Source organism: Calypte anna, chromosome 26 (assembly GCF_003957555.1).
Source record: "Calypte anna isolate BGI_N300 chromosome 26, bCalAnn1_v1.p, whole genome shotgun sequence".
NCBI classification, from domain to species: Eukaryota; Metazoa; Chordata; class Aves; order Apodiformes; family Trochilidae; genus Calypte; species Calypte anna.
Window position 1 is genome coordinate 1,657,746 of NC_044271.1, and position 24,646 is coordinate 1,682,391.

The 24,646-nt window shown below is 50.4% G+C and overlaps 1 protein-coding gene across 2 annotated transcripts; it reads right to left on the reverse strand.

The window, feature by feature from the left end:
* Window positions 1-2,611: 2,611 nt before the first annotated feature.
* CTTNBP2NL (CTTNBP2 N-terminal like) lies at window positions 2,612-19,901 on the reverse strand. Of its 2 annotated transcripts, none has more exons than XM_030465604.1 (5): window positions 19,836-19,901; window positions 16,192-16,299; window positions 8,514-8,744; window positions 7,209-7,316; window positions 2,612-6,455 (listed from the first exon to the last, which is right to left on the reverse strand). In XM_030465604.1, exons 2-5 carry the CDS (start codon window positions 16,288-16,290, stop codon window positions 5,016-5,018), a joined length of 1,878 nt encoding a protein of 625 aa, XP_030321464.1. In that variant the 5' UTR covers window positions 16,291-16,299; window positions 19,836-19,901; the 3' UTR covers window positions 2,612-5,015. The 2 variants fall into 2 exon arrangements, with proteins under 2 accessions (XP_030321464.1, XP_030321465.1); XM_030465605.1 differs by lacking the exon at window positions 19,836-19,901 and adding an exon at window positions 19,682-19,729.
* Window positions 19,902-24,646: the final 4,745 nt, after the last annotated feature.

Here is a 24,646-nt window from a genome sequence, read left to right on the forward strand (position 1 = left end):
GCACTGTGTGGCCCCTGCACTGGGGCTGCTGCCTGACCCCAGCTCAGCTCCCGACTGCCCCAAGCATGTGTGAGCTGAGCCCAAATAAATCCATCCCCGCTTCGCCAATTTATTCAGCAAGCCAAAGCTTCTGGCACAGGATGGGAGGACTGGGTTGGTTTTGCTGAGTCAATTCGGCTACAGTTTCTCTTGGCATCTCTGTGATAATGCTGATAACAGCAGTGCTGATGGGATCAGCTATCACCCATTTTCCATGGAGGAAAACAGCCAAGCACAAGGCCAGCAGCAACACACAGCAGCTCCTGCAGCCTAGCTGGTGGCACTGCTCCTGGCAGAGCAGCCCAGAGCCATCCTGCCCTCCCTGCCAGGCAGACACAGCCCTGCCAGCACCTGGGGGAAGGATGATCCTGCAAACCCTGTTCCCATGCTCCATCCCACACCATGTCATCTGCACTTGCAGGAGTGGCAGGTGGGGACAGGAGGGTGGGAGCTGGGTACACAAAGCCAGCAACTTGGCAGGACTCCCAGTGTGCAGCTCGAGCAGCCCTGGACAGCCAGCGAGGTTCCCTGGGATGGCAGAAGGGTGCCAGGGTCATAGAACTGGTTTGGGTTGGAGGGGACCTAAAGGCTCACCCAGTCCCACTCCTTCCACCAGCTTCCCACCAGCCCAGGTAGCTCCAAGCCCCATCCAACCTGTCCTTCAACACTGCCAGGGATTCTGATACTGGTTCAGACACTGACACCTTCTCTGGGAAACCTGGGCCAGGGGCTCACCAGCCTCACACCAAAGAATTTCTCCCTAAGATCTCAACTGAGCCCCCCAGGACTGAGCAGGGAGCCAGATCTTGCCAAGAGAGCTGGGAATAGCAGCAGTGAATCCATGGCTGCCCTGGGGAGGTGCCCAGTGATGGGGGGCGATTCCTTGACATGGACAGAGGGAGCAGGAGGGAGCAGAACCGGCTCCTCTCGTCCCGTTCTCGGGCGCAGGTTTCCCTCTAGCGGTTCCTTGCCTTGCCTTGCCTTGCCTTCCCCGCCCTTCCCTTCCTTTCCCTTCCTTTTCTTTCCCTTTCTCTTTCCTTTTCCCTTTCCCCTCCCCTTTCCCTTTCCCTTCCCTGCCCTTCCCTTCCCTGCCCCACCCTGCTCTTCCTTTCCCCATCCCGCCCTTCCCTTCCCATCCCTTCCCTTCCCATCCTTCTTTACCCACCGGGGCCCAGAACGGAGTCTCCGGGGCTGCTGTCCCTCATCACCTCTCCATTGCCACCGGGGTGGGTGTCGATGGGCTGGGATCAGGGGGTGCAGTTCTCCCCGGGTGCAGGGATCATGGTGCACGGGTCCCTCAGATGAGCTGGATGAAGGGAATCACAGAACAGAATCACAGGATCACAGGTTGTAAAGGACCTTCCTGATCATGAAGTCCAACCGCCAGTCCTACACCCCTGTAACCATTAAATCCCCCCCCAAAGCACCAAATCTACCCTGGTTTTGAATACCCCCATGGTCAGTGACTCCACCACCTCCCTGGGGACCCATTCCCAAGCTTCACCACTCTTTCACTACAGAAGTTTTTCTTAATATCCAATCTGAACCTCCCCTGGTGCACCCTGGGCCCATTCCATTGGGATGGGTTGGTTTGATACCGAGGTGTCAGCAACCCCCCCAGCACCTCTGCTCCCCCCGGCCAGGGCACCCATCCAGCCACGCTCCTGGGAGCGAGTTAGGGGGATGAATAGAAGAAAGCCTTGGGTCCAGAGGATCCACCCTCCTGCCCAGAGAGAGAGGCTGGGAGAGGAGAAGGATGGAGGGATTGATCCTCCCCCCAGCTGGGATCAGCACCCACGCTTGCTGTGTGCAGCACCGCGTGTCCTACCGAGCTCTCGGGAAGGGTTTGCAGGCATTCCAGCCTTGGGCAAGGCCCTTCCGCCTCTGCTGTTATAAAAAGCCACCAGGGCTGTGGCCCAGACACCCACCAGGTCCCCTCCCTGCCCGGGCAGGGCTCCTCACCTCGGCGCCAGCGATGGTCCCGGGCTGGGGGAGGTACCGCTGCCGGGACGCTCCTCCAACAAGGAGCTGCTTCCCAAGCTGCTGCTGCAAAACCGGTTCGACTGGGCCGATGTGCAGATAAGAAAATCAGGTCAGCACTGCGGGATGGAGCAGGGAGACAAACAGCTGAGGTGTCGTGTCCTGCAGCAGCCCCCAGCCCTCCCGGCAGGAGAGATGGTTGCAGGGATGTGCTGCATCCCAAAGGGGACTTGGTGCCTTTGCTGGGCCAGGACATCCTCAGAGGGTCCTGTGCTGGAACTGAGCTGTGCTCCTCCGAGGCAGAGGAGTGCTGACCCTGCTGAGGAAATTCCCATGGCAGAGTCTGTGTCATCCTCCTGCTGCCACCAAGACCCTCAGGGGACAGCAGGGACAGGGGGACAGGGAGATGCTCAGAGTGCAGCCAGACACAATTGCTCATTATCTATTGTGCTCCCAAGAAATCTGCTTTCTTCTGAAAAATCTGCTTTCTTCTGACACTTCAGAGCACCAGAGCTTTGGTCTCCAGGCAAACACAGCCCCCCACCTGCCCCATCACACCATTTCAACTCCAAACACCTTTCTAAGCAATTTGCACATCTTAAAAATAAAATCCTTTATTGATAATATGAATGTTTAACACGTTTAATGCCATCAGCTATAAAAATGATTAAAGACTTCAGCTTGGTACATTTGGCTTTACAAATTTACAAGTGTTAACGAATTAATACTAGTGTATATACTCTGCACTTCATTATACTCCATTAGCCAGTGACAAACTCTGCAACAACGTCTGCTTCTAACAGATGTGAGTTATAGAAGAAATATTTAGTTGCTTCCACACAGAATCTACATCAACAGTTAAATACTAACTCTAAATGTCTTACTGGATTAGTTGGATCCATTTTAATATCTTGTGCTTAGTCTCTCTCTCAGAAGATAGGCTACTAGCAAAAATACATTCTTTTGCATACCCTTTCCCATATTATATTTTAGAAGAAACAGTACTCAGTGCATTTCCTAATAGACTTCATCATAGTATCTCTCTCTCTCTAGAGCTATTGATAAAGAAAGGGGATAATACCATTTAGATTAATGTAAAAGCAAAGAAACACATTAAAGCAGTGTATACAAAAGCCTCACTTTTGAATCAGAAGTGATACATGGGCCAAAATCCATCTGCCCATCCGTTTCTACAATTACTCTCATCAAGAGGAAAAATATCTGCTGTGGATACTTAAAAAAGTCACAGATGTGCTTCTAAAGGAGTCACTGCCCACTCATCTCTAGGCTGCCTCTGGCTCCCTGCTGGCAGCACACAGCCTGTCCCATAGGGTGGCAACAGCAGCCCAGCACACCACAAGTTACCAGGCTACCAAATGGTCTGTACAAAGCCCTGGTTCTGGTCTGTACAAAGCCCTGGTTCTGGTCTGTACAAAGGTTCTGGAGCTGCCCTGGCTGTGGGAAGGAAGAACAGGGGCACAACAGCCACGTCCAAGCAGCACGAGGGCTCTGGGGTCAGGGACAGTAGTGCATCCTCCCAGCTCCCTGGGGATCTTTCCTACAGCAAAGGTGGGTGTGTTTTGTCTAATTAAATATTGAAAAATGGGAAACAGAGAAAGTCTGTGGCAGTGGGAAGCCCTGCTGGGTGTCACTGTGATGCTGTTGATGAGCAGAAAGTGCTATTTCCCAGCTCAGGATCAGCTCACATCCAGCACCCAAGATGAAGCAGCAATCAGATGCTTCTCCCTTCTTGGGCCAAACTTGTTTTTCACACACATTACTTGCCTCAAACTTAGGCAACTCCTCACTAAGTGATTTTTTTTTTAATCTCCATGAATTCCTACATTTTCTTCATATTAGGCAGAACAGAGATTTTCTTAACACATTGTGTATTTAGCATACATACATGTGAAACTCCTCACACATATACTCCTAATCAATCACACATGATTTGTGATTTGGTTCCTTATTGGTAGCCAAGGAAAGCCAACAAGTTCCCATAGCTAACTGTGAGTAAAACCCAGGTCAGCCAGAGGCAACCCATACAGATTAGAAACAAAATTATTGCTTTTGTTTGTAGTAGAAGATTCCATGTTACTCTAGCAAAAAAAACAACCTGTATCATATGGACTAGAGATTTTTTTTTCAAGTAATAGCGAGATCTTTGTCAAGTAATAGCAAGATCTTTTTCTCAGAAGTTCTACACACAACAGTAGACTGCTTGAAGAGCTTGAAAATTCAAGGTGCCACACCAGAAACCAGAGATGAACCATTTAAAGCACACAGACATCTCTGCAGGATGAGCAGAAAGAGCTACACAGAAAGAAAAGTCATCTGGACTGTATTGCAGCTAAAATTTACACCCAGAGACTGGTGTGTGCTTCCTCAAACAGCCAGGACCATGTCCTGAGGGACAAGGAGAACCTGGCTGCATCAGTCTGGTGCTCACCTCAGAGAATCTGTGGCACATTTGCTAAGGTACTGTAGCAAATGGGAATAATCAGCAAGAAAACCAGTGTTGGTTTCAACATTCAGGACTCAGAGAAGAGTTTGTTTCTGCAGCTAGATGGTCCCCTCCTCACCCTTCTCAGAGAATCACATTCATACTGCAGTTCAGGCTTAGTTCAGGCACTTTTAGTAAAATGTTCATCTGGAGTAAAAAGTCTGCAAAAGTTATTTCTGCATAATTTAAAAGTAGCATTTCAGTCCCATTAGAGATTTAGAGTTAGGTCCCACCACATGATTATGGTTCTTGTTATCTCTAACCATTTGACTGATGCCACGAGACATTTTGAGGCTGCTGTATAGCTGTAGTTAAGGTTTCTCCATAAACAAAAATATTTCCCTACCTATCAAAAAAGGAAAAAAAAAAAATATACTAAATGCTTTATACAGACAGAATCTGCTACTATGGAAATAAATAACATGGAGTGGAAAAACAGTGTCTTAGCTGCAGGTGCTAAGCCGTGGAATGTCACATCCCCATTCCCTGGACACTAGCTGCTGGAGGGCAGGAGGATCTCCAGGTCTTTGCCATTGGACACCAGGGTGCTGGGGGAGCAGCTGCTTGCCACGTCCAGGGGGGCACCCAGGGAGGGTGCTGGGGAAGAGGTTTTGGTGAGTGGGGCAGAGGCAGCAGGGGACTGTGCCAGGCCAGGTTTCTTTGGAGGAATGGGTGGAGGGTTCCCTCGTTCTGCTCTAGGAATGGTTGGTGACTTAATTCCAGGAGACAATGGGCTGATGGGACTGGAAACCTTACCAGGGCCTGGGGAGTGACCAGACTCGTTTTTGGGGCTCACAGCAGTTGCCAGATTTCGATAGTCTGTGCCAAAAGGTGAGCTGTTAGGGGAGACAGGCTTAATGGGTCCCTGCTGGCTGGTGAACCTGGACAGGACCTGTGTGACCGTGTTTCGGGCCAGCTGCTTGGCAGCAGAGTTGTCTGCCAGAGTGGGAGACAGATCCCGGGAGGGTGGGCTCTGCAGACCACTCGACTGATGGTCCTGTTCAGCTTGAGACTGGAACTTGTGCCGAGCTGCATGGAAACGTTGGTTGATGCCCACCTGGTAGGAGGATTGGTAACCAGGGCTGCTGGCTGGGGCTCCTGCCAGGCGTCTGCTCAGAACGGGTGAGGAGCAGGGAGAAGGTGTCAGAGAGGAGGCAGCTGTGCTGCTGGGGGACAGGGAGACCCCACTGGGAGGGAGCTGGGACATCAGATGCACGGGGGACTCTGTTCTGACAGGAGAACTTCCATTCTCTACTGTGTTTTCTGGGGCTGCACCAGCAGATTTCTCCTTCTGGGCTTGGTGCTCTGCTGGGGGCTCGCTGCCCACCTGCCCATCTGTGTCACAGTGACCATTGGATTTTGCATAGGCATGAGGAGGTGTGGCAGGGCTGGGGACAGCTTTGCTTGTGCTGGTGGGACCTGCTCGGTCTGCCTGCAGACACTCAGTCTGGCAAGACACAGACTTGACCAGGGGGCTCTCAGTGGTAACGCCCCTGGACATCACCGAGGGGTTGGGCTGCAAAGGTTCAGTAGGAGCTTCCAGCTCTTTCAGGGCTTTCTTCAGACATTCCACCTCTTCTTTGAGTGCTTTTGTACGGTTTTCTTCTCTGTTCAGCTTGGCTTTCAGCTGTTCTCTTTCGATGTCAAACTCTGAGAGCTGCTTTTCTACTTGTGCTTCCATCTGTAAGCCCCTCTTCCTTTTGGATGCCAACTCCTCTTCCAGTTTACTCACCTTACTCTTCTCTTTTTCCAATTTCAAGCTCAGTTCTGCTGTCTTCTGCCCCTCCTCAGCTGCTTTGGCAGTGGCTTTCTTACACTCCACCACAAGCATGGAAGAGAGTTGCTTGTGCCGTGCCCTTTCCTCCTCCAGCTGGCTCGACAGCTTCTTCTGTTCTTTTTCAAACTTCTTTACTTGGGATTTTTCAAACTCCAACTGGAAGATAAGGACAGAAAAGACTGTGAGGGAACCATAAAGTCTCCTGAAAGTAAATGAAGTACAAGACCCCAGAAGGGAGCAGAGTATTACATATTCTGGAGAAATTCCCCAGGAAAAGATGGCAATGGCTACAAAAGAGGCTCTTGCCCCAGCTTCTGCAGGACATTCTCCTGTAACTCAGGCTGCATGTATTAAGAATTATTATTACTTGCTAGCAGTTGTGTCACGTATGAAATTCAACTGCCCTTTAATGAGATCCACACTGGGTCTGCTGTGCTGATTGAACAGGAAACCTGAGCACAGCTTTCTTCCACCTCACTGACTACTTTGTTGGTTTCCCTTTTAAAGGCATTTAGACTTTAAAATGCTGATGTGTTATGTATGTTTAATAAAGTCTACAGTGCTTGAGTGACAGAAAACAGGAGCTTAAATATTTATCATCTTCTCTGGATAAGCCCCCAGGAGACCTTTCACGACTTACTCTGAATTTTGAGTACCAGAGAGCCCTATCATTTGTAAGTGTCTTCAAGAACTTCTCAGATTTCAGGCTGAAGTAGGATTTCAAAGTGTTCAATTGCCTATTAATAGCTTCCAGCACAGCTCAGCTACCAAAACACCCTGAAAAATTAAGGCTGTTTTCCATTTTCAGGTGACAAAAGCTTGGGAGTGCCTCGCAGCAGGGAGGTCCCAGCGGAGGTGCTGGACGAGTTCCCCAGGAAGAGTTGGGATTCCCAAGGGTTGGAGCTGTACCTGCTGGGTCAGCCTCTCCCTCTCCTTCTCCAGCATGTAGGTGACATCGTCCCCCTCTGCTGTGTCCTGGGCATGACGTTGCCTTTCCTCCTCCAGGTCCAGGATCACCTGCCACAAAAAAACCCATCATCAATGCTTTGACTGATGCCCAGGCACAGGTCAGAGCCCAAAGCCCAACAACACCAGGGAGCAACCCCTCAGACATCAGAAAGCCCTCAAAGAGCTGGAGGCTCCTACTGAACCTTTGCAGCCCAACCCCTCAGACATCCCAGCTCAACTTAAAAAAAAAAAACCCTCATAAAAGCAGCTTTTGGCCAAGTTGTCATCATACCTCACCATCATTTGGAGTCAGCTTGCAAAAGAAATGGGGAAAATCTCAGACTGAGGTCTCTTGGTTCTGTTATTGAACAGCTGGACTGCACGTTCTGCTCCAGAATGCAGCTCACACCACCCAGCCCTGGCTGCACAGAGCCCTCTGCAGAACTTCCCAGCAGGACCATGAGTATGAATCCCACCCAGGGGACAGGGACACCAACAGCCACAACAGGAGCATCCTCACCAGGCTCCCAGAGGCAGTCTGCCTGCAGGCTTCACCTCCAGTTTCCTGCAGGGAATCTGAGCACTGCAGTGTGAGGTTTATTTTAAAGAACATTAATTTGTTCTTCCACTTAAGAACAAGATGAGCTCTTGAAATGAAACTGCTTGCCATAAGGACCCAGTTAAGGAGCTCCTTCAGCTTTAACACTGAATTACATGAATAATTGAAATTCTATTAACTCAACAAAAAAAGACAGAATACAAACTTCCCAAGAGACTCTGGTGTGCCTCACCACCAAAACCCTGGGCTCTCCCAGCACATGCTCACCATGAATTTAGCAGCTCCTCAATCTGACTCAAGTGAAAACAAAAACCCCAATTATTTTTTAGGATGTAAAAGAAGCATGTGAAGAGGCAGACACAGTGCTGTGATGCAGGTGACTGCACCAGCTCTTCAACAACCACTGAGAACACGATCTGCCTGCTGAGAATTCCATCCCCCAGAAATCCTCTCTCACATTTCAGTAAGCACTATACCTCCCAGCTGTGAAAAACCTAGTTTCCTTTTTACATGTCCTAACAAAAAACACCTTGCACAGATTTCAAATACACTTAACATCTGAATTGTATGGAGTGAGAAGTTTAAACAAAGGTGCAAAGCCCTTTCAGCTACCAAAACTCAAAGCATTTAAGTGTTTTTGCTGAAGTTAATGTATTACCAAAACACACCTACTAAGTTCTGCACAGATTACTGGCAGCAAAACTTACCTTTCTGTGCCTGCTTTCTGCAGCAGCTAGCTGGGATAACATTCTTTCCTGCATATTCTTGCAATGTTTCATCACCACTTTCAAAATAGATAAGGGATTGGAGCACACTGGCTGCTTTTCACCATGGTTGACCTCTTTCAGGGTCTCAAAATCTCTCTGCAAAGCCATTAATGGGTCACTGATGTTGTACTTCCCATAGCGTTCCTCAAGGAAGGTGTCTCTGTGCTGGGCCTGCAACACAGGAAACAAATGTGCATTTCAATATTCTTGACAGAAAACGAGCTGGATTCATTTCCCTGTCCCTCCAGTGGCACAAGAGCTTTTAACCAAGTGGCCCCAAACAAACCTGAAACCAAGGGAAGTCTTCCTTAAAGACAGAGCATCCCCACAGTACCTTCACTCCAACATCATAGAATCACAGAATTGGCTGGGCTGGAAGGGAGCTCAGAGCTCATCAAGTCCAACCCTTGATCCACTCCCACCGTGGTTCCCAGCCCATGGCACTCAGTGCCACATCCAGGCTCTTTGGAAAGATCTCCAGACACGGAGAATCCACTACTTCCCTGGGCAGCCCATTCCAATGCCTGGTCACCCTCTCCAGAAAGAAATTCTTTCTCATCTCCAACCTAAACCTCCCCTGGCACAACTTGAGACCCTGCCCTCTTGTCTTGCTGAGAGTTGCCTGGGAAAAGAGCCCAACCCCCCCCTGGCTCCAACCTCCTTTCAGGGAGTTGCAGAGAGTGATGAGGTCTCCCCTGAGCCTCCTCTTCTCCAGCCTCAACACCCCCAGCTCCCTCAGCCTCTCCTCATAGGGTCTGTGCTCAAGTCCCTTCACCAGCCCAGTTGCCTCCTTTGGACCTGCTCCAGCACCTCAATCTCCTTCCTGAACTGGGGGGCCCAGAACTGGACACAGGACTCGAGGTGTGGCCTCACCAGGGCTGAGTATAGGGGCAGAAATCCTATAGGGGCAGGATGTGGGACATCCTTGTCCCACAGCCACCTGTGCCCATGAGTGATGTTCCACAACTTGCAGAAGGGAAGGAGGTTAAGCACCAATCCTTGTTCAACCAGAGATTTAATCATTTACTGTTGTTTCAGTCAAAGAGCAGTTGTGTGGCTGTCCTGACGATGTCACCACCAAAGAATTTCATGTTGAGCAATTAAAGTTTTATTCTTGCAGTAGCCTATAAATCCGTAAATTGCTAATAAAATCCTTTATATTCTCATCCAGACTAAACAAGGTTTGGTTTTGTAAGAAGCAAGACAGGAATGATTAGTTTTCTTTTGCTGACATGTAAGAATTAAAGGAGCTCACACGTCCTAAGCTTCACTGTTACAACACCCAGAATCAGCCATTCCAGCTGGAAATGTGTTTGTTAGGACACCAACAGCCCCTTCCTTCAACTGGCACAAAAGACTAAACCCAAAATACTTTCTTTCCATATATCCCCAGTGACCAAACCCAACTGGAGACATCTGTCCCATGATACTGCTCTGGAGGTGGATTTTAACCCTTGCAGTAAAGGTCACACTAACAAACACCCCTCTCTCTTTAACCCTCATATCCACCAGGAACAGTGAACACCTTTGATCAGAGCTGAAGATATTGTTCTACCTTTACAAAAATAAAAAAAAAAAAGAAGAGGAAGGAAAAGATCAGCCCTGGAAATGGGAGGGTGGCCTGGGATAATGAGCTGCCCCAGTTTAATGAATCACAGGAAAAACCACAGGCTTGTTTTTTTTTTTTTTATTGTGAGGGTCAGAGACTCTTCAATTATTCTGAAAAATTTATAAAGATGACTCAACCAAAGCTCACTGGAAGTGTGTAGGGAATTTCTTCTTGACTCAGGCATTAAAACCCCATAAATACAATTTGGGATACCGACAGAGGAGCTGCTGGTGGTGGTCCCAGCAGCCACAGCTCATGGGACAAACCCCTCACGAGGACAGAAACAAACAGGGACATTGGAAACCCTGATGTCTGGGCAAGGTCTCTCCAATAAAAGCAGATCAAGGTGATACCCACACCCTCTGATCTCTTGTGCATACTAAAGGTCACAAAATCCAGGTTTTCCCCTCTGTTCCTTCTGCACCAGGCTCTGAGCTCAGCTGGATTTGTGGGGTGGTTTAGTTCCTGCCTGGGAAAGAACAAGAAGTTCTTCCTCACTACTTGAGCAATTAAATATTGTCCTGAAGTGGCATGACAAACAGATGAGACTATCACAACATGAATAGTTTTCTGAGGTCCAGCTATTCCTCTTTGGTAGCCAGCAGAGCAGAAACATTTAATTAAAGTTGTCTAGACGAGGAGAAGTCCTAAACAGGTCACCCTTCACTGACCACATCTAGTTTAGGGAAAACAAATCCAGTGCTTTGGTATTTGGGCCACCATCCACCTGGAAATGCAAATATGGATTTTCAGCTCTGCCACCAAGGTGACAGGGACAGGGCTGATGGAACTAAGAGTGCCATCACACAGAGGGGTGACATCTCCCGTGGCCTGTGCTCCTCTTTGGTGCAGTTTCTGTTGCTGGAGGTCACCAGAAACATCTCCAACAGTTCAGATTTTCTTTTTTTCTTCAACTTTCAAAAGAGAAGCAATTTGATGTTGGAAGGGAAATAATCTATTAGTGAGCCCAAAGTGGAAAAATCAACCTAGATCTTGGTAAAACCTATTAAAGCCATAAATCCACTGGAAACCAAGCTTCAGTGATGCAGAAATAAGGTTGCAAAAAGCACTGTTAACTTAAGAGTGGAGAATTTAACCTGGAAAGCCAGGGATGACATAGGCACTTCCAACAACATCAACTGTGCTTCGAAATAAGATGCAATCTTCTGCAATTAGAAGATCTGCTAATTTAGTACCTCCACCTGTATTATCTCAAATATGCTCACTTGTGACTTTCCATGCCAAATATCTGAACACTAACAGCAACTAAATGGACAATTCAGCACTTTCTGAAGACTATTCAGTTGCCCTCCCCCAACAGGAAAAAAGAGAACATTTCAGCTTGGGCTCCTCTCAGAAAAAAAAGGAAGCAGCTACAGACATCAACAACTCTTAAAAACCCAAATCCCCTGACAATCAGGAGAATTAGGCAGAAGCAGAGAGGGTACCACTTGAAATGGGCTGGCTTGCAGCTTGAGTTGGGGTCACTGATTACTGCCAGTCTGCCTGAAAAGAAATAATTCTGATTTTATGGAGCAGAAGCAGTATCTGACACAAGGGAAGAGAGGTTTCCTGCACAGCCAAGGCTCCACTTTGTCAGGGAAAAGCAACTGTTTCCCCCGGGGATTTCTACACTGTTTGGGATGAGTGTTTCCCATAATCTATTTGTGTAAGTTTCTGTTTTACAAAAGATTTCCTTTTACTGTAACCTTGTTTATGAGACAGCATTTTCTCTCTGTCTTCATTAATCTTTACAACTTGTTTAACTGGAACATCAAACAGGGAGTTTCCAAGACTTGTTTCAAGTATTTTTCTGGACACAAAGTAGGATATTACTCTTGCCTGTCATTTTAGAGTTTAGGTTTGAACTCTCAGCACAAGGCAAACGATCACCTGTAGCTACAGCCTCTGTAGTTCTCCAGTAATCATTTGCTCAGAAGTTCCTCCTCTGAGGAGTGCAGAGAGTGGCATAATCTTTAAATAGCTTCTTGCTGCCTTGAACTTCCTTATTTGCTTTTCTCCCCAGACACAGATACTGGGAATAAAGACAAGCTGAGGTCACTGACAGAGAGAAGGGAAATGGGGGTGGGGACCACTTGCTTTGCACAGAAATAAATGTCAAAGTGCTGGAGTGGGATCCTGAGCCTGCCTTCAGCTCCAGCCCTACACCCATCACCCAAGCACAGCTCCTGCCTTAATTGCCCTCATTACATCAAGTGAGCAAACCAGACCAACAGGAGCTGCCCAGCTTCTGCCCACAGAAAACCTGCTGTCACCTTCCAGAAACCTAGGATGTTTCCTTGGGAAACACCAAACAGCACCAAACCACAACCTGTGTCCCTGGGAGCTCTTGGTGCAGAGCCTGGGGGTGCAGAGCTCCCAGCACCCTGGGGACAGAGCCCAGGGACTGCACTTTGGGGGCTGCCAAACCAGGGAACCCAACTGCACCCAGAGCTGGAGCCATCCCAGCCTCAGAGCTCCTCACCCAGCACCTACCTGGCTGCTGAGAAGGGGCAGAGAAATGGTGTTTTACAGGTACTGGCAAACAGGGCTGCTGCAAGCAAGAAACAGGCAATGGGCTCCCCAAACTGGAGGGAAGGTGTTAGGAAAAGCCTGCATTCCAGCAGGACAGCACTCCTGGGAACACTGCTAGATCCAGGCTGCTTCTGGAGTGATGCAAAAGCTCGTTTTGTCCCAGCTGTGAAAGATTTACCAGCATCTGCAGCAAGGTTTTATATTACTGAACTTTTTTTTTTTATTATTGTTATTTAAGCAAGAGGTAGACTTCTGGCTTTTGAAGCTGCACCATGAGCTCAACTTCTAAATCCACTGACAAACAAGCACTTTAATTTGCAGTGCATGAATATTGCTTTCTAGAGTGAATCACTGAACTCAGAAGCAAAGCACCACCAGTCATTACCACAGCAAACTGCCCCAGGCCTGAGTAACACCAAGCAATAAGCCAGGAGCCTGTTTCCTGTTTTCTAAAAGTAAACAGAACTTCACTGCTAAGGTATGGAAAATTAAAGAACAGAGGGCAGGGCACAAAGTGCTCTAACACAGACACATCCAAACACTGAGCTGCTGCCAGCACGTGTGCTCCTCACCTGTGGCTCCCAGATCCAATCCTTCCCCTGGTGTTACACAACTCCCTGATAGCATCTCCTCTTCTGGATGATTTAAATATCATTACAAGCACAGGAAAAGGAGCACAATAAGAAGTGAGACTCAAGGTCTGTTTTGAGGAGAACATTTGAGATTCCTACAGTGGGCAGGAAGCTATTTTCAAGGCAAAAAAGTTTTGGTTTTTTTTTAATTTTTTTTTCCAAGGAAGTTTTAAAATAAAGGAAAGAAGCCAAAGGACTGGAAAAGGATATTTTGAATACAGTAAATTTCTTCACTTAATCCTTTATATTGGTATCTTGAGCTTGAATCTAAGTAACATTGCCACCTTAGCTGGGCAGCAGGAGCCAGGCCCTGACCCACTGCAAAGGCAGAGGGGGTGATGGTCCCAAACCCCCACTGCTCAGGAGTCAAATTAACCACAGAAAAAATACAGTGAAGGAGAAGTCAGCACGGGCAAGCTGCTCTCTGGGAGGGGCAGGGACTAGAGGTGACCCAAGAACTGCTCTTTATAACCCAAAGCTGAGCAGCAGAGACTCAGCCCTGGGAGTGATGCTGCCTGGGGTGCAGGGGAACCCAAAGCATGGCAGGGGAAGAAGGGCAGAGATCTGGGCAGGGAGGGAAAAAAAAGGAGGAGAGGGAAGGAGGAAATAAACCAAGCAGTTTCTGCAAAGCCAGGCTCAGAGGCTGATGTGGGCAGGGTGAGAAACGGAGCCAGCACCAGGCACCAAGTGGCCTGAGAGCAGAAGGGAGAGAGAGGGAAACTATTTTAGGCTTTGTCATCTGCACGCATGGATTCTCTCTGCTAAATGCCAGATGCTAAATGCTTCCCTCTGAGCATGCAGGACTATCAGTTATTGCAGGCTGCACTATAACTAAATTACAAGTTCACAAATTAAGGTAATATTTCTCTCTGCAAGTGCTTGTGCTTTCCTATAATGTATCAAAGGATCTGCCTCCAACATCCAGTGAGTTCAGAAGCATTTAAATCTGAATTAGAAGTGAAATTAGCCCATGGGGGAAACACATTTTTCTTACTAGATGGGAAGTAAATAGGCTGATAAACCTCTGACTTTTAACCACTGACATCTGGGTGTCTGACCCAGCTGCTGGAGATAACACCACTACTCTTCACTTTTAGGACTTTTCTGCTTCAGAAGCTGTGTCCAGCCACCAGATTAAGCTGTTACATGACTTTTTCTCCTTTCACATATGAAAAGGGCACTGCAGCCAGCAGGAAGCCAGACCCGAGCTGCAGCTTTGGGTCGGTACCAGCCTAGCTGGAGACCTGCCCTTTCCTGCCACCCTCAGCTCTCCTCAACCTCTCAGGATGAACCTGTACAGAGGAGGGAAAAGCAGCACTAACCTTTGATTAGCTCAGTATTTCATACTTCATGATGACCAAGTATAGGTTACAATTTAATTTAATTTCTTCTCCATCACAAGGACCTCACAGATCATGCCCCAGGCTTTCCTGCCTACATGAATCTCCTCAAACAAGAGGGAGCTGCAGGTTAAATTTCAACAGAAGAGATAATTGCTTTATGCTACTGGAAGGAACAGAATTAAAAAGCCTCTGGAACAGAGCTGCTGCATTCCTTCCCATCAGTTTCTCCATGATCCATTACACCTGTTTCACACTGCAGTCCCAAAGTGGTGCTGGTTTTGGTAGGGAATTAGCAGACTGATCCCTGGACAAGTTTGTAAGTCTGTCCCCAAGGAGGAGCCAAGGCTCCCATCTGATCAACACTTCTGAAAGGGCAAGGACATAAAATAAATCAACTGTTTAAATGCAAACCCAACTAACAACAAACAGATTGACATCCTGACTGTTTTGCAGGAGGATCTCCCTCTGTCCTCCTCCCCAAAAACCATTTGTACTTGGAATTAAGCTGTTGCTGGAAAAACACATCCCTGCAGTGCTCAGACCTGTGAGCTGCCATTCCTCTGCTGCAATAGCTGAAAGTTTAAACATTATGAGCAGTGACAGGTCAGCTTGAAAAAGCCTTCAATATTCAGCCCTGTCACAACTCATTTCTTCAAAAAATGACCCTTTCCATCATTTATACTGCTATTCTTTTTTTTTTTTTTCTACCATGCTGAGGCTGACTGCCAACTGAGCATCCTCCAAAAAGCAGCAGCATTGCAGGGGGACTTCACACATCTGAAATATTTTCTGGATTCAACATTCATGCAGCAAAGAGGCCACACACAGAGCACCACAGCTCCCACTGCCTGAGCAGGGGCAGCAGCAGCAGCATGGAGCTGACACCACTTCAGCTCCAGCTGCACTGACAGGGTTTGAGATGAACTGCTGGGCTGGGTTAGTTTTAGCTGCTCTCTGCTCCACAGCAAGGAAAAATGAACCCTGTGCCAGCAAAGGGAGAAAACAAGGAGCACTCAGGTGCTCCCAGCAGCAGTGCCAGCTTACAGTGGCTTAGTACAGCACAGAGCCAGGGATGATTTTCTTAGTGTGATGCTATCCTCAGGAAAAGACTCATCTGTGATCTCTCCTGGCAAGAAGAGTTCTGCTTTAAGGAGTCTTCCTTACTAAAGGAGGGTAAAACCAACAAAGGGAGCCTGACAGACCTTTTACGTTCCTCATGACAGCAGAAACACATGGTTCTTTATCAGAAAGGATGAAAGCACATGCACAACACTGTACTTCAACACTGAAATGCTTCTTGCAGCCAGCTTTCAGTAATAAAAGCCAAGACAGAGAATGATATCCAGCATTTATTATCTAATACTGCTGATATGAAGATGGGATTCTGAACCACTAATAAATCATCTGCCTCTGAACTTCATCTGGGATGCAAGCACTCTGCAGAACCTACAGTACTCCTGCTGTCATTTTTGTCTCTTATCATGGTACTTCCAACATACCTTTAATGCTTCTATGACAAGATCTCTTGCTTCTAATTCTCCCTCAAGAATGCTGAACAGCGTCAGGAGTTCCGGCTTGCTGAGTTTTTCCAGATTCATCCTGAAAAACTGAAAAAAAATGGAACAGAGTTTACTAAGTCTTTCTTTGTCTGTTAAGATCAGTCTCCCAAGCTGTGACACAATCTCCCTTTGAATTCAGTTCCCATTTCCCTCTCCCCCCCCCTCCCCCAGGCAGGGGGAATACACAAGGAGAACATTTTCTCTTCAGCTTCCAAGTCCTGCTGCAGAAGATGGATTTTTCACCCATTCCCAAGGGGTCACAAACAGATGCACACCCAGCTGGTGCTGGGACTGACCCAGCAGCACAACATCCACCAGGAAGCAGCCAAAGTTAACAGGAGAGGGAAACCCACGGATATTTAAAAGCCACACTACTGTAAATCACACATCTGGAGCTCACAGCTGGGAAGATGACTGAAAGAAAGACTGAAGAGCTGAGATGAGTGTGGTCCAAGCCAGGCCACCTACCCAAACTTCACAGTTTCAGTGTCCTAGGGATGCCATCCTGTGCCAGTGCTGATGGAACGGGCCCAAAGCACTTTACAGAAATCAATGTTAGAAAACCCACATTTAATTACTCCTCTTTCAAACTGTTCCAACATCACTGTCATTTATTAAACACAATTTTACTGCCCATAAGATCCATCTGCACACACAAAAAGCTTCACCCCCCACCCCCCATCTTTGCCCATGCTGTGACATTTCCTAACAAGAAGCCTCCTTGTGACATTCTGTTGCTAACAAACAAGTGATCACTTCACAGACTCAACCCTGCCCTCTGATGCAAACACACCTGATGACAACAATCCCAGCCTTTGTGCTACAACCCAAGGGACTCTCCCCAGACTTTTGCCTCTCTTGGTATCAGGACCCAGCAGCTACTCAGAGCATCAAACTCCACTCCACTGGTAAGTGGGAAGGGTTAATTAGTGCAGCTAAAACATTCAGCTGAACTGTAATTTTTCTGAAGTCACTGCTGCTTTACAACTCATTTGCATAACTGTGCCTTGGAGAATTATGCACAAATTCAAGTTCTGTCTTGTTTGTGCCAAAGCAGTTTTCCAGTTGCAGGGAACAGAAAGTTCTGCTCACACAGAGGAGCAGGGAGCCTTCATGCAGCAAGAGAAACCAGAAATCCACCTTTTTTTGTCAGATACTCACCAAGTTATATTACTTTTGGGGCATTTTTAAGGCAGAACTACAAAGGAGAGGTTTTCTTTGAGATCTCAGAACAAAACACACACCCTCTCACTCCATTCCCCTGCAGCAACAGATTCTGAATGCAGATTTTCAATGTGACTGTGTCTGTGCTTTCCTCTTAAAAAGAGATGTCAAGGGAAGGAGCAGCAGCATCTCCCCACCAGCTACCAAAGAGTAAACTCTACAAGTGAGGACAGCAACCAGCTGCAGCTGGGTCCTCGGGAGCTGTCAGGCTGGGCAGTGATGGTGTCTGTTCTGTACCCTGAACAGCCCCATTGTGACTTGTACAGAGGTACAGACACAACCCAGGCTGTGCTGAGCGTGCCTCTGCAGCTACAGCCTTTAATCAGCTCAACATGAACAGCCTTGTCCAGGTACAAACAGAGAAATCAAGAGCAGGAGCCAGCTCTGCAGAGCTGTCACTCAGCAGCAGGTAACAGCACAGACAGGAATGGCCCAACCTCAGCTCCCCTGCCTGCATCCTCCTCCTCCTCTTCCTCCTCCTCTTCCTCCTGCTGCTCCCTGAGTGATCCCCCCAGTTTCTGATGCAGCAGAGCACCCTTTGTACCAACATTTACATTCTGCTGACTCTGTACCAACCCCAAGCACTCCCTGTTAGGGCCACTCAGTACCAGGGAGCTGAGAAATGGATAAAAGCTGTGTTTGCTTTACGTGATTATTTTATAGCAACAAGAAACACCTCCAGATCAAAGGGCTGGTATCTAATGAGCACCTACCCAAGCTTCTCCTCCCCTACCCAAATCCCAATCCCTTCCAGGCTCTCCAGCATCACAGGCTCCTGAACTGACCTTTCCAGGGCTGCTTTCCAGTGACATGTCCCCATCTCTGCCCTTGTCCCACTTTTTAAGAAAAGCTCATGCCAACCCTATTCAATCACCCAGCTCTGTTCCCCCCCTGCCAAGCAGCTCTGTCCTGCCAGCTGGGAACCCAACCCAACCCACCATGCCCAACACTTCAGCCAAGAGGTAGAGTTTCACAGCAGAAAAAAAGAAAAAAAAAAAAGCTCTAGAAACACCCAAGGCACATCAGCCATCTGCATTCAGTGAAATATCCTGACCAGTGAGATCCCCCAGCTCAGAAACCACAAGAACCTCATTATTTGGTCTGGTGGAATAAATATTTTCCCTGAGTCAGAGAGATACCACCAGTTTGGGGCAACAAGCAAGAGTTCAGAGTGTAAACAAAGATAATTACGTGCTGCTTGCCCAAATGTAAACTGCTTTTTAGCTGTGCTCTGGACCAGCACAGTCTCCTCAGCAGCCCCACAGCAACCCTAGGAGAGACAGAACTTCTCCTTTTGAAACTTATTTCCCAGTTTTAACAGCAAATAACTACCAAGAGCAACGTAACTGAACACACAGCAGTGCCAGCTAACAAACCCGGGCAAGTTATCTGTGGCATGTGGCACCTCGGGAACTCAGAGATAAGCTTCTGGAGCACGCCAGCTCTTCACACTCTGAGTCCTGCCAGGGTGGGTATGAAACCCTCAGAGGAGACACCAGAACCCCTGCAGAGCTGCTCCCATCAGCTGCAGACCCGAGGCAAGGGGAAGCCTCAAGATGCTCCGTAAGCAGAGAGGAACCCGGCTCATTGTTCCCTTTTCCTCGGAAGCAGAGAGGGAATTTCCTCTCCTTTCCTCAGCCGCCCCAAGGCACCAAATTCCTCCCCACCTGTACCCCCGGATCAGCTCCTGCAGGACCCGCCGTGACACACCGGTACCGGAGTCGCGGACACAATTACCGGGATCTTTATGTGACAAAAGCTCAGACAGGCACAGGGGCTGTGATGGTGCAGCCGGTACCGGGAGAACACGGAACGGGACTGCGCTCCGCAGGGGACAAACCCTGCATCAGGGGCTCCTCCAGCCCGCCCACCACCAGAACACCGGTACCGGCATCCCGGGGCCTCCGCCACGGCCCAGGACACGGCGGGGAACAAAGGGAACCCCCGAGCCGAGCCCCCAGAGCTCCGCCAGGACCCGGGCCGGGCTCCGCAGCCGCTTCGCTCCCGTCGCCCCTGCGCAGCGCCCACCCGCCGGGCCCGGGCAGCTCCCGGTACCGCCCCCCCGACCTCCGAACCCCCCCACCCTATCCCGGTACCGCCCTCCCCACCCTCCTACCGCCCAGGTCGCTGCCGCCCCCCCGCCCGCAGCCGGGCTCGGCTCTGCGCGGCCCCGCCACCGCCTCTCTCCGCGCCCCCCGCCCCGCACCTGCCGCGGCCCACCCGCCGGGACAGCGCCAGGGCGGAGCGGGCCCGGCCGCACGGAACGGAACGGAGCGGAGAGGAGCGGAGCAGGACAGGGCAGGACAAGGCAAGGCCGGGCCCCTCCGCCGCCCCGGGGCCGCGCTCCCCCCAGCACCGACCTGGCCCTGGCCCTGGCGCCGATCCCGGACCCAGCCCCGGCCCCGCCGCTACCGCACCGCTCCGCGCCCCATCCGGTAGCCCCGCCCCTCGGCGCGATCCTGCTGATGGACAGCGCTGCCGCCCAATCAGAGGCGCCGCCGCCAGAGGCCGTGGCCCAATCCGCCACCGGGGAGGCGGGGCGAGGGCGTGGGCCGGGCGGTGGTGGCGGCGTCAGCCAATCAGAAAGTGGAGCCGGGGCGGGGGGGCGGGGCCAGCACTGAAAATCCCTTTTGTTCGCGGCAGAGGGAGCGGGCGGCCGTGATTGGTGCGTCACTTCCGGCGGGGGCGGGGTCCCCCGGACCTCCCCTCCCGGTGCCACCGGAGCCTCGAACCCGGGGAAACCACGGAGAGGGTGCGGGGGGGGCTTCGAGGAGATCGAGCAGTGCTGGGGAAAGAGACAGGAGGGTTCTGCCTGACACATGGATGCGAGGGACGGACACACCCCCATCCCTGCATCCCCCAATCCCTGCATCCCCCCCATCCCTGCATCCCCCCAACCCCCATCCCCCCCCATCCCTGCATCCCCCCCAATCCCCCCTTCCCTCCATCCCTGCATCCCCCCAGCCCCCCCTTCCCTCCATCCCTGCATCCCCCCATTCCCTCCATCCCTGCATCCCCCCCATCCCTGCATCCCCCCCATCCCTGCATCCCCCCAGCCCCCCCCATCCCTTCATCCCCCCAATCCCCCCTTTCCCCATTCCCTCCATCCCCCCATCCCTCCATCTCTCCAATCCCTCCATCCCTCCTTAGGACCTCATCAGCCTTTTACAAACCGACTTTCCCCGCTCTCAGAGCCGAGGGGTGCCCGGGGGGGTCTCACACCCCGCCCCGCCCCGCAGCTCCCCCCAGCGGGACCCTCGCACCCGGTACACCCCGAGAATGGAGTTGAGGGGGGGGCTGGGTGCCCGCCGCCCGTCCGCGGGGCTGCAGCTCCCCCCGGTGTCCGCAGCGCTCGGTGCAGGCGGGAGGGGAGGGGGGGGGTATCCGGCAGACGGGAGCTTCGGTCACTGGAGAACCGGGGAGTCCAAATACCCCAAAGCAGAACCCGAGCGCTGTTCCCGGGGGCATCTGCAGAAAGCCCCGCTGGGCTGGCCCGTCCAGGTCCGGTCCGGTTCGGTTCAGCCCGGCTGGAGGGGCGGGCATTCCTTCCCTGCTGCAAACACTCCCGGCGCTGCCCAAACCCCCTCTGGAAAGGCCGGAGAAAGGAGAGCTTTGTGTGGGGAGGGGCTGAGCGGGGAGAGGTCACGGATGCGGGAGTCACACCGGGGAACATCCCGCACCCAAAGCTGCGGGGGGTTGGGGGGGCCCTAGGGGCACCCAGGAGAGCTGCAGAGCAAACACCTGAGGGGCTGAAATGCCCTTGGTGGTCTCGAGGAGGGGGGAAACTCAACAACTGCCACCTGGAGACCCACCGAAGGGGTACAGAGGAAAGAAAAAGAGAAATCATAGAATCTCAGAATTGGCTGGGTTGGAAGGGACCTCAGAGCTCATCAAGTCCAACCCTTGATCCACTCCCCCCGTGGTTCCCAGCCCATGGCACTCAGTGCCACATCCAGGCTCTTTAGAAAGATCTCCAGACACGGAGAATCCACTACTTCCCTGGGCAGCCCATTCCAATGCCTGATCACCCTCTCCAGAAAGAAATTCTTTCTCATCTCCAACCTAAACCTCCCCTGGCACAACTTGAGACCCTGCCCTCTTGTCTTGCTGAGAGTTGCCTGGGAAAAGAGCCCAACCCCCCCCTGGCTCCAACCTCCTTTCAGGGAGTTGCAGAGAGTGATGAGGTCTCCCCTGAGCCTCCTCTTCTCCAGCCTCAACACCCCCAGCTCCCTCAGCCTCTCCTCATAGGGTCTGTGCTCCAGTCCCTTCACCAGCCTGGTTGCCCTCCTTTGGACCTGCTCCAGGACCTTGATATCCTTCCTGAGCTGAGGGGCCCAGAACTGGACACAGGACTCAAGCTGTGGCCTGACCAGGGCTGAAATATTCCTTAGCAGAGCCCATGTGCCCACGCGGGAAAAAAATCCACCCAATTGCCCACTGGTCTGCACTGGGGGGACGTGAAGCAGCTGTGCATGGGGAGGGGGTGATCAGGGCTGGAACCCCGAGGTGAGAAGGGGACAGAGAGGGTTCAGCCCCTCCTCAGCCAGCACAGTGCAGGCTCCTGCCATGGGAACAGCAACAACCAAAAAGGCTTCAAATGCCAAAGAAGAGGGAAAGCAGAGGTAAGAGAGAGACTTGTGAAGTATCACACAGGAGAGAGAGAAACCACAAACACAAACAGTTAGGAAGCAGCACATCTGTCATCTTTGTGATGCTGTTGGAGCAAGAATCCATCTGGGAAAGGAGCCAGCCCTGCTTCCCCAAGAGTTGGAGATTTTCTCTATTAAAATATTGCCTGACATCCATCTCCATAGCAGTCTGGTGGTTGAGCTGGCACGTGGGGGTGTTTCTGAAGGCTCCCCCATTTTAGCAGATCTATGGGCTCATTGGAGACATTTTGCAGCTATAAAAATACATTGGTTTTGACTGATAGTTTGTTTTTTTTTTTAACTTCTTTCCTGAAACTCTGGAGCAAACAGCTTCATAAAACTCATAGGGCTCTTAAAAGTGGGAGTTACTGCCTTGTCTTGCTGTTAAAAATGCATGGTTGATTTTCAGTGTTGGGGTGTTGTTTGCTTTTAAACAAGTGAATGCTGAAGAGGTGCTATAAACCATTTTCTTTTATTGCTTACTGAGAAAAAAAATCCAATTATACCTACAGAAATAGGAATGAAGTATTTCATAAAAAATATGTTACACAGGCAAATAAAATCTCAATCTTCCCCAGGGACCAGCTGTCCCCAGTGCCAGGACCCTGCTCCAGTCTCCAGTCTGTGCTGGAGTTGGGGTCCCAGTGGGGGCTGAGCCCCTGCAGGATCCCTCAGCACCACAAATGTCATCACAGGAGCTCTTGGTACAACCAGGGTGACAGCAGAGACCTGGCTCAGCTGGACACTGACTCCCAGCCAAGGTTTTCCTCCCTGCCAAGCCAGGGAATCTCTGCTCCTGCCTCTGGAGTGCTCTGCAAGGAGGGGAGGAAAGTGCTGGAGTGTGTAAGAACCAAAGGATGTTTGGAAATCCCTTTCTCCATCCAGGCAACTTGCACTGCAGTTGCTAAGTGCTCCCCTTTCATTCCTTGGCACTCCACCTCCATCTGAATTGGCTCTCTGAGCACTTCAGAATCATAGAATCCTAGAATTGGCTGGGCTGGAAGGGAGCTCAGAGATCATCAAGTCCAACCCTTGATCCACTCCCCCCGTGGTTCCCAGCCCATGGCACTCAGTGCCACATCCAGGCTCTTTGGAAAGATCTCCAGACACGGAGAATCCACTACTTCCCTGGGCAGCCCATTCCAATGCCTGATCACCCTCTCCAGAAAGAAATTCTTTCTCATCTCCAACCTAAACCTCCCCTGGCACAACTTGAGACCCTGCCCTCTTGTCTTGCTGAGAGTTGCCTGGGAAAAGAGCCCAACCCCCCCCTGGCTCCAACCTCCTTTCAGGGAGTTGTAGAGAGTGATGAGGTCTCCCAGGTAAGATTGAACAGCCACCACGTCTCCAAAGGTAACAGGGAAATGTCTTTTTTATGGCACGAGGGGGAGGTTTCTCATTTGGGAAGCTGGTTCTTTATTGTTACCAAACGACTGCTTTCTCTGCATCCTTCATGCAACTTTGATCTACTGAGTAATTTTTTTTTCCTATGAAAACCAATAAAATTATGCTGATAATTCTGATAAATGTAAGTATCTGCTGAAAGGATGTAAAATTCATCTTTCTCCAGATTTATCATGCACACTGACACACACATATTTGAATATAAAGACCTCTCAGGACGCTGCCTGTGCTCATGGAATTCCCTAGCTGAGCAGACTGGTCATTATGTCTCCACTAATGACTGTTCACTGTCATTACTCTCATTACACACCACTGTCTCACAAAGCCCTGGCCCAGCCCTGTCACACCCAGCCCAGGAACCACCCCAGGCTTCTGTAGCTCTTTGGAGAATTCGTTTTTTTCTCCATGAGCATTTACTCATCCCCTACTCCAGCCTCTCCTGCAGGTTCAGTGTCCCAGGGCCAGCACCCAGCACCCAGCACCCTGCAGCCTTTGTCCTGGGCAGAGGGCACCAAGCTCCCTCCCTCTCTCCCTCCCTTCCTCCCTCCATCTCTCTCTCCCTCCCTCCCATCCTCCCCCCATCCCTCTCTCCATCCCTTTCTCCATGCCTCCCTCCCTTTCTCCATCCCTTTATCCCTTCCTCCCTCTATCCCTCCCTCTATCCCTCCCTCCATCTCTCCCTCCTTACCTCCCTCCCTTTATCCCTTCCTCCCTCCCTCTATCCCTCTCTCCATCTCTCCATCCCTCTCTCTATCCCTTTATCCCTTCCTCCCTCCCTTCCTCCATCCCCTTATCCCTTCCTCCCTCCCTCTATCCCTCTCTCCATTCCTTTATCCCTTCCTCTCTCCATCCCTCCCTCCCTGACCAGCACAGCCAGACCCACCTGGGCAGGGAGCTTCTTCCACACCCAAAATATTAATTACAGACAGCAAGGAGAAATGTCCCTGTACTCTCCTGAGCTTCTTTAGCAAATGAAGCTGGACCCAGCACCACAGAGCTTGTGCTCAGTGGATGATTTTCTGACTGTGATGCTTCGGGAAGAAGCAGGAGTTTGTTTGCCACCTCATTCACCACCGGGTTGGGCTCCTCCTGCAGAGCACCCGGTGCTGACCTTACCA

Excerpts from the sequence above, each read along its gene's own strand:
- CTTNBP2NL (XM_030465604.1), bottom strand. The coding sequence starts at position 16,290 with ATGAATCTGGAAAAACTCAGCAAGCCGGAACTCCTGACGCTGTTCAGC. Across the intron at positions 7,317-8,513 it reads CAGAAAGCAGGCACAGAAAG|GTGATCCTGGACCTGGAGGA; the intron begins GTAAGTTTTGCT and ends TTTTTGTGGCAG. Across the intron at positions 6,456-7,208 it reads GGGAGAGGCTGACCCAGCAG|TTGGAGTTTGAAAAATCCCA; the intron begins GTACAGCTCCAA and ends CTTATCTTCCAG.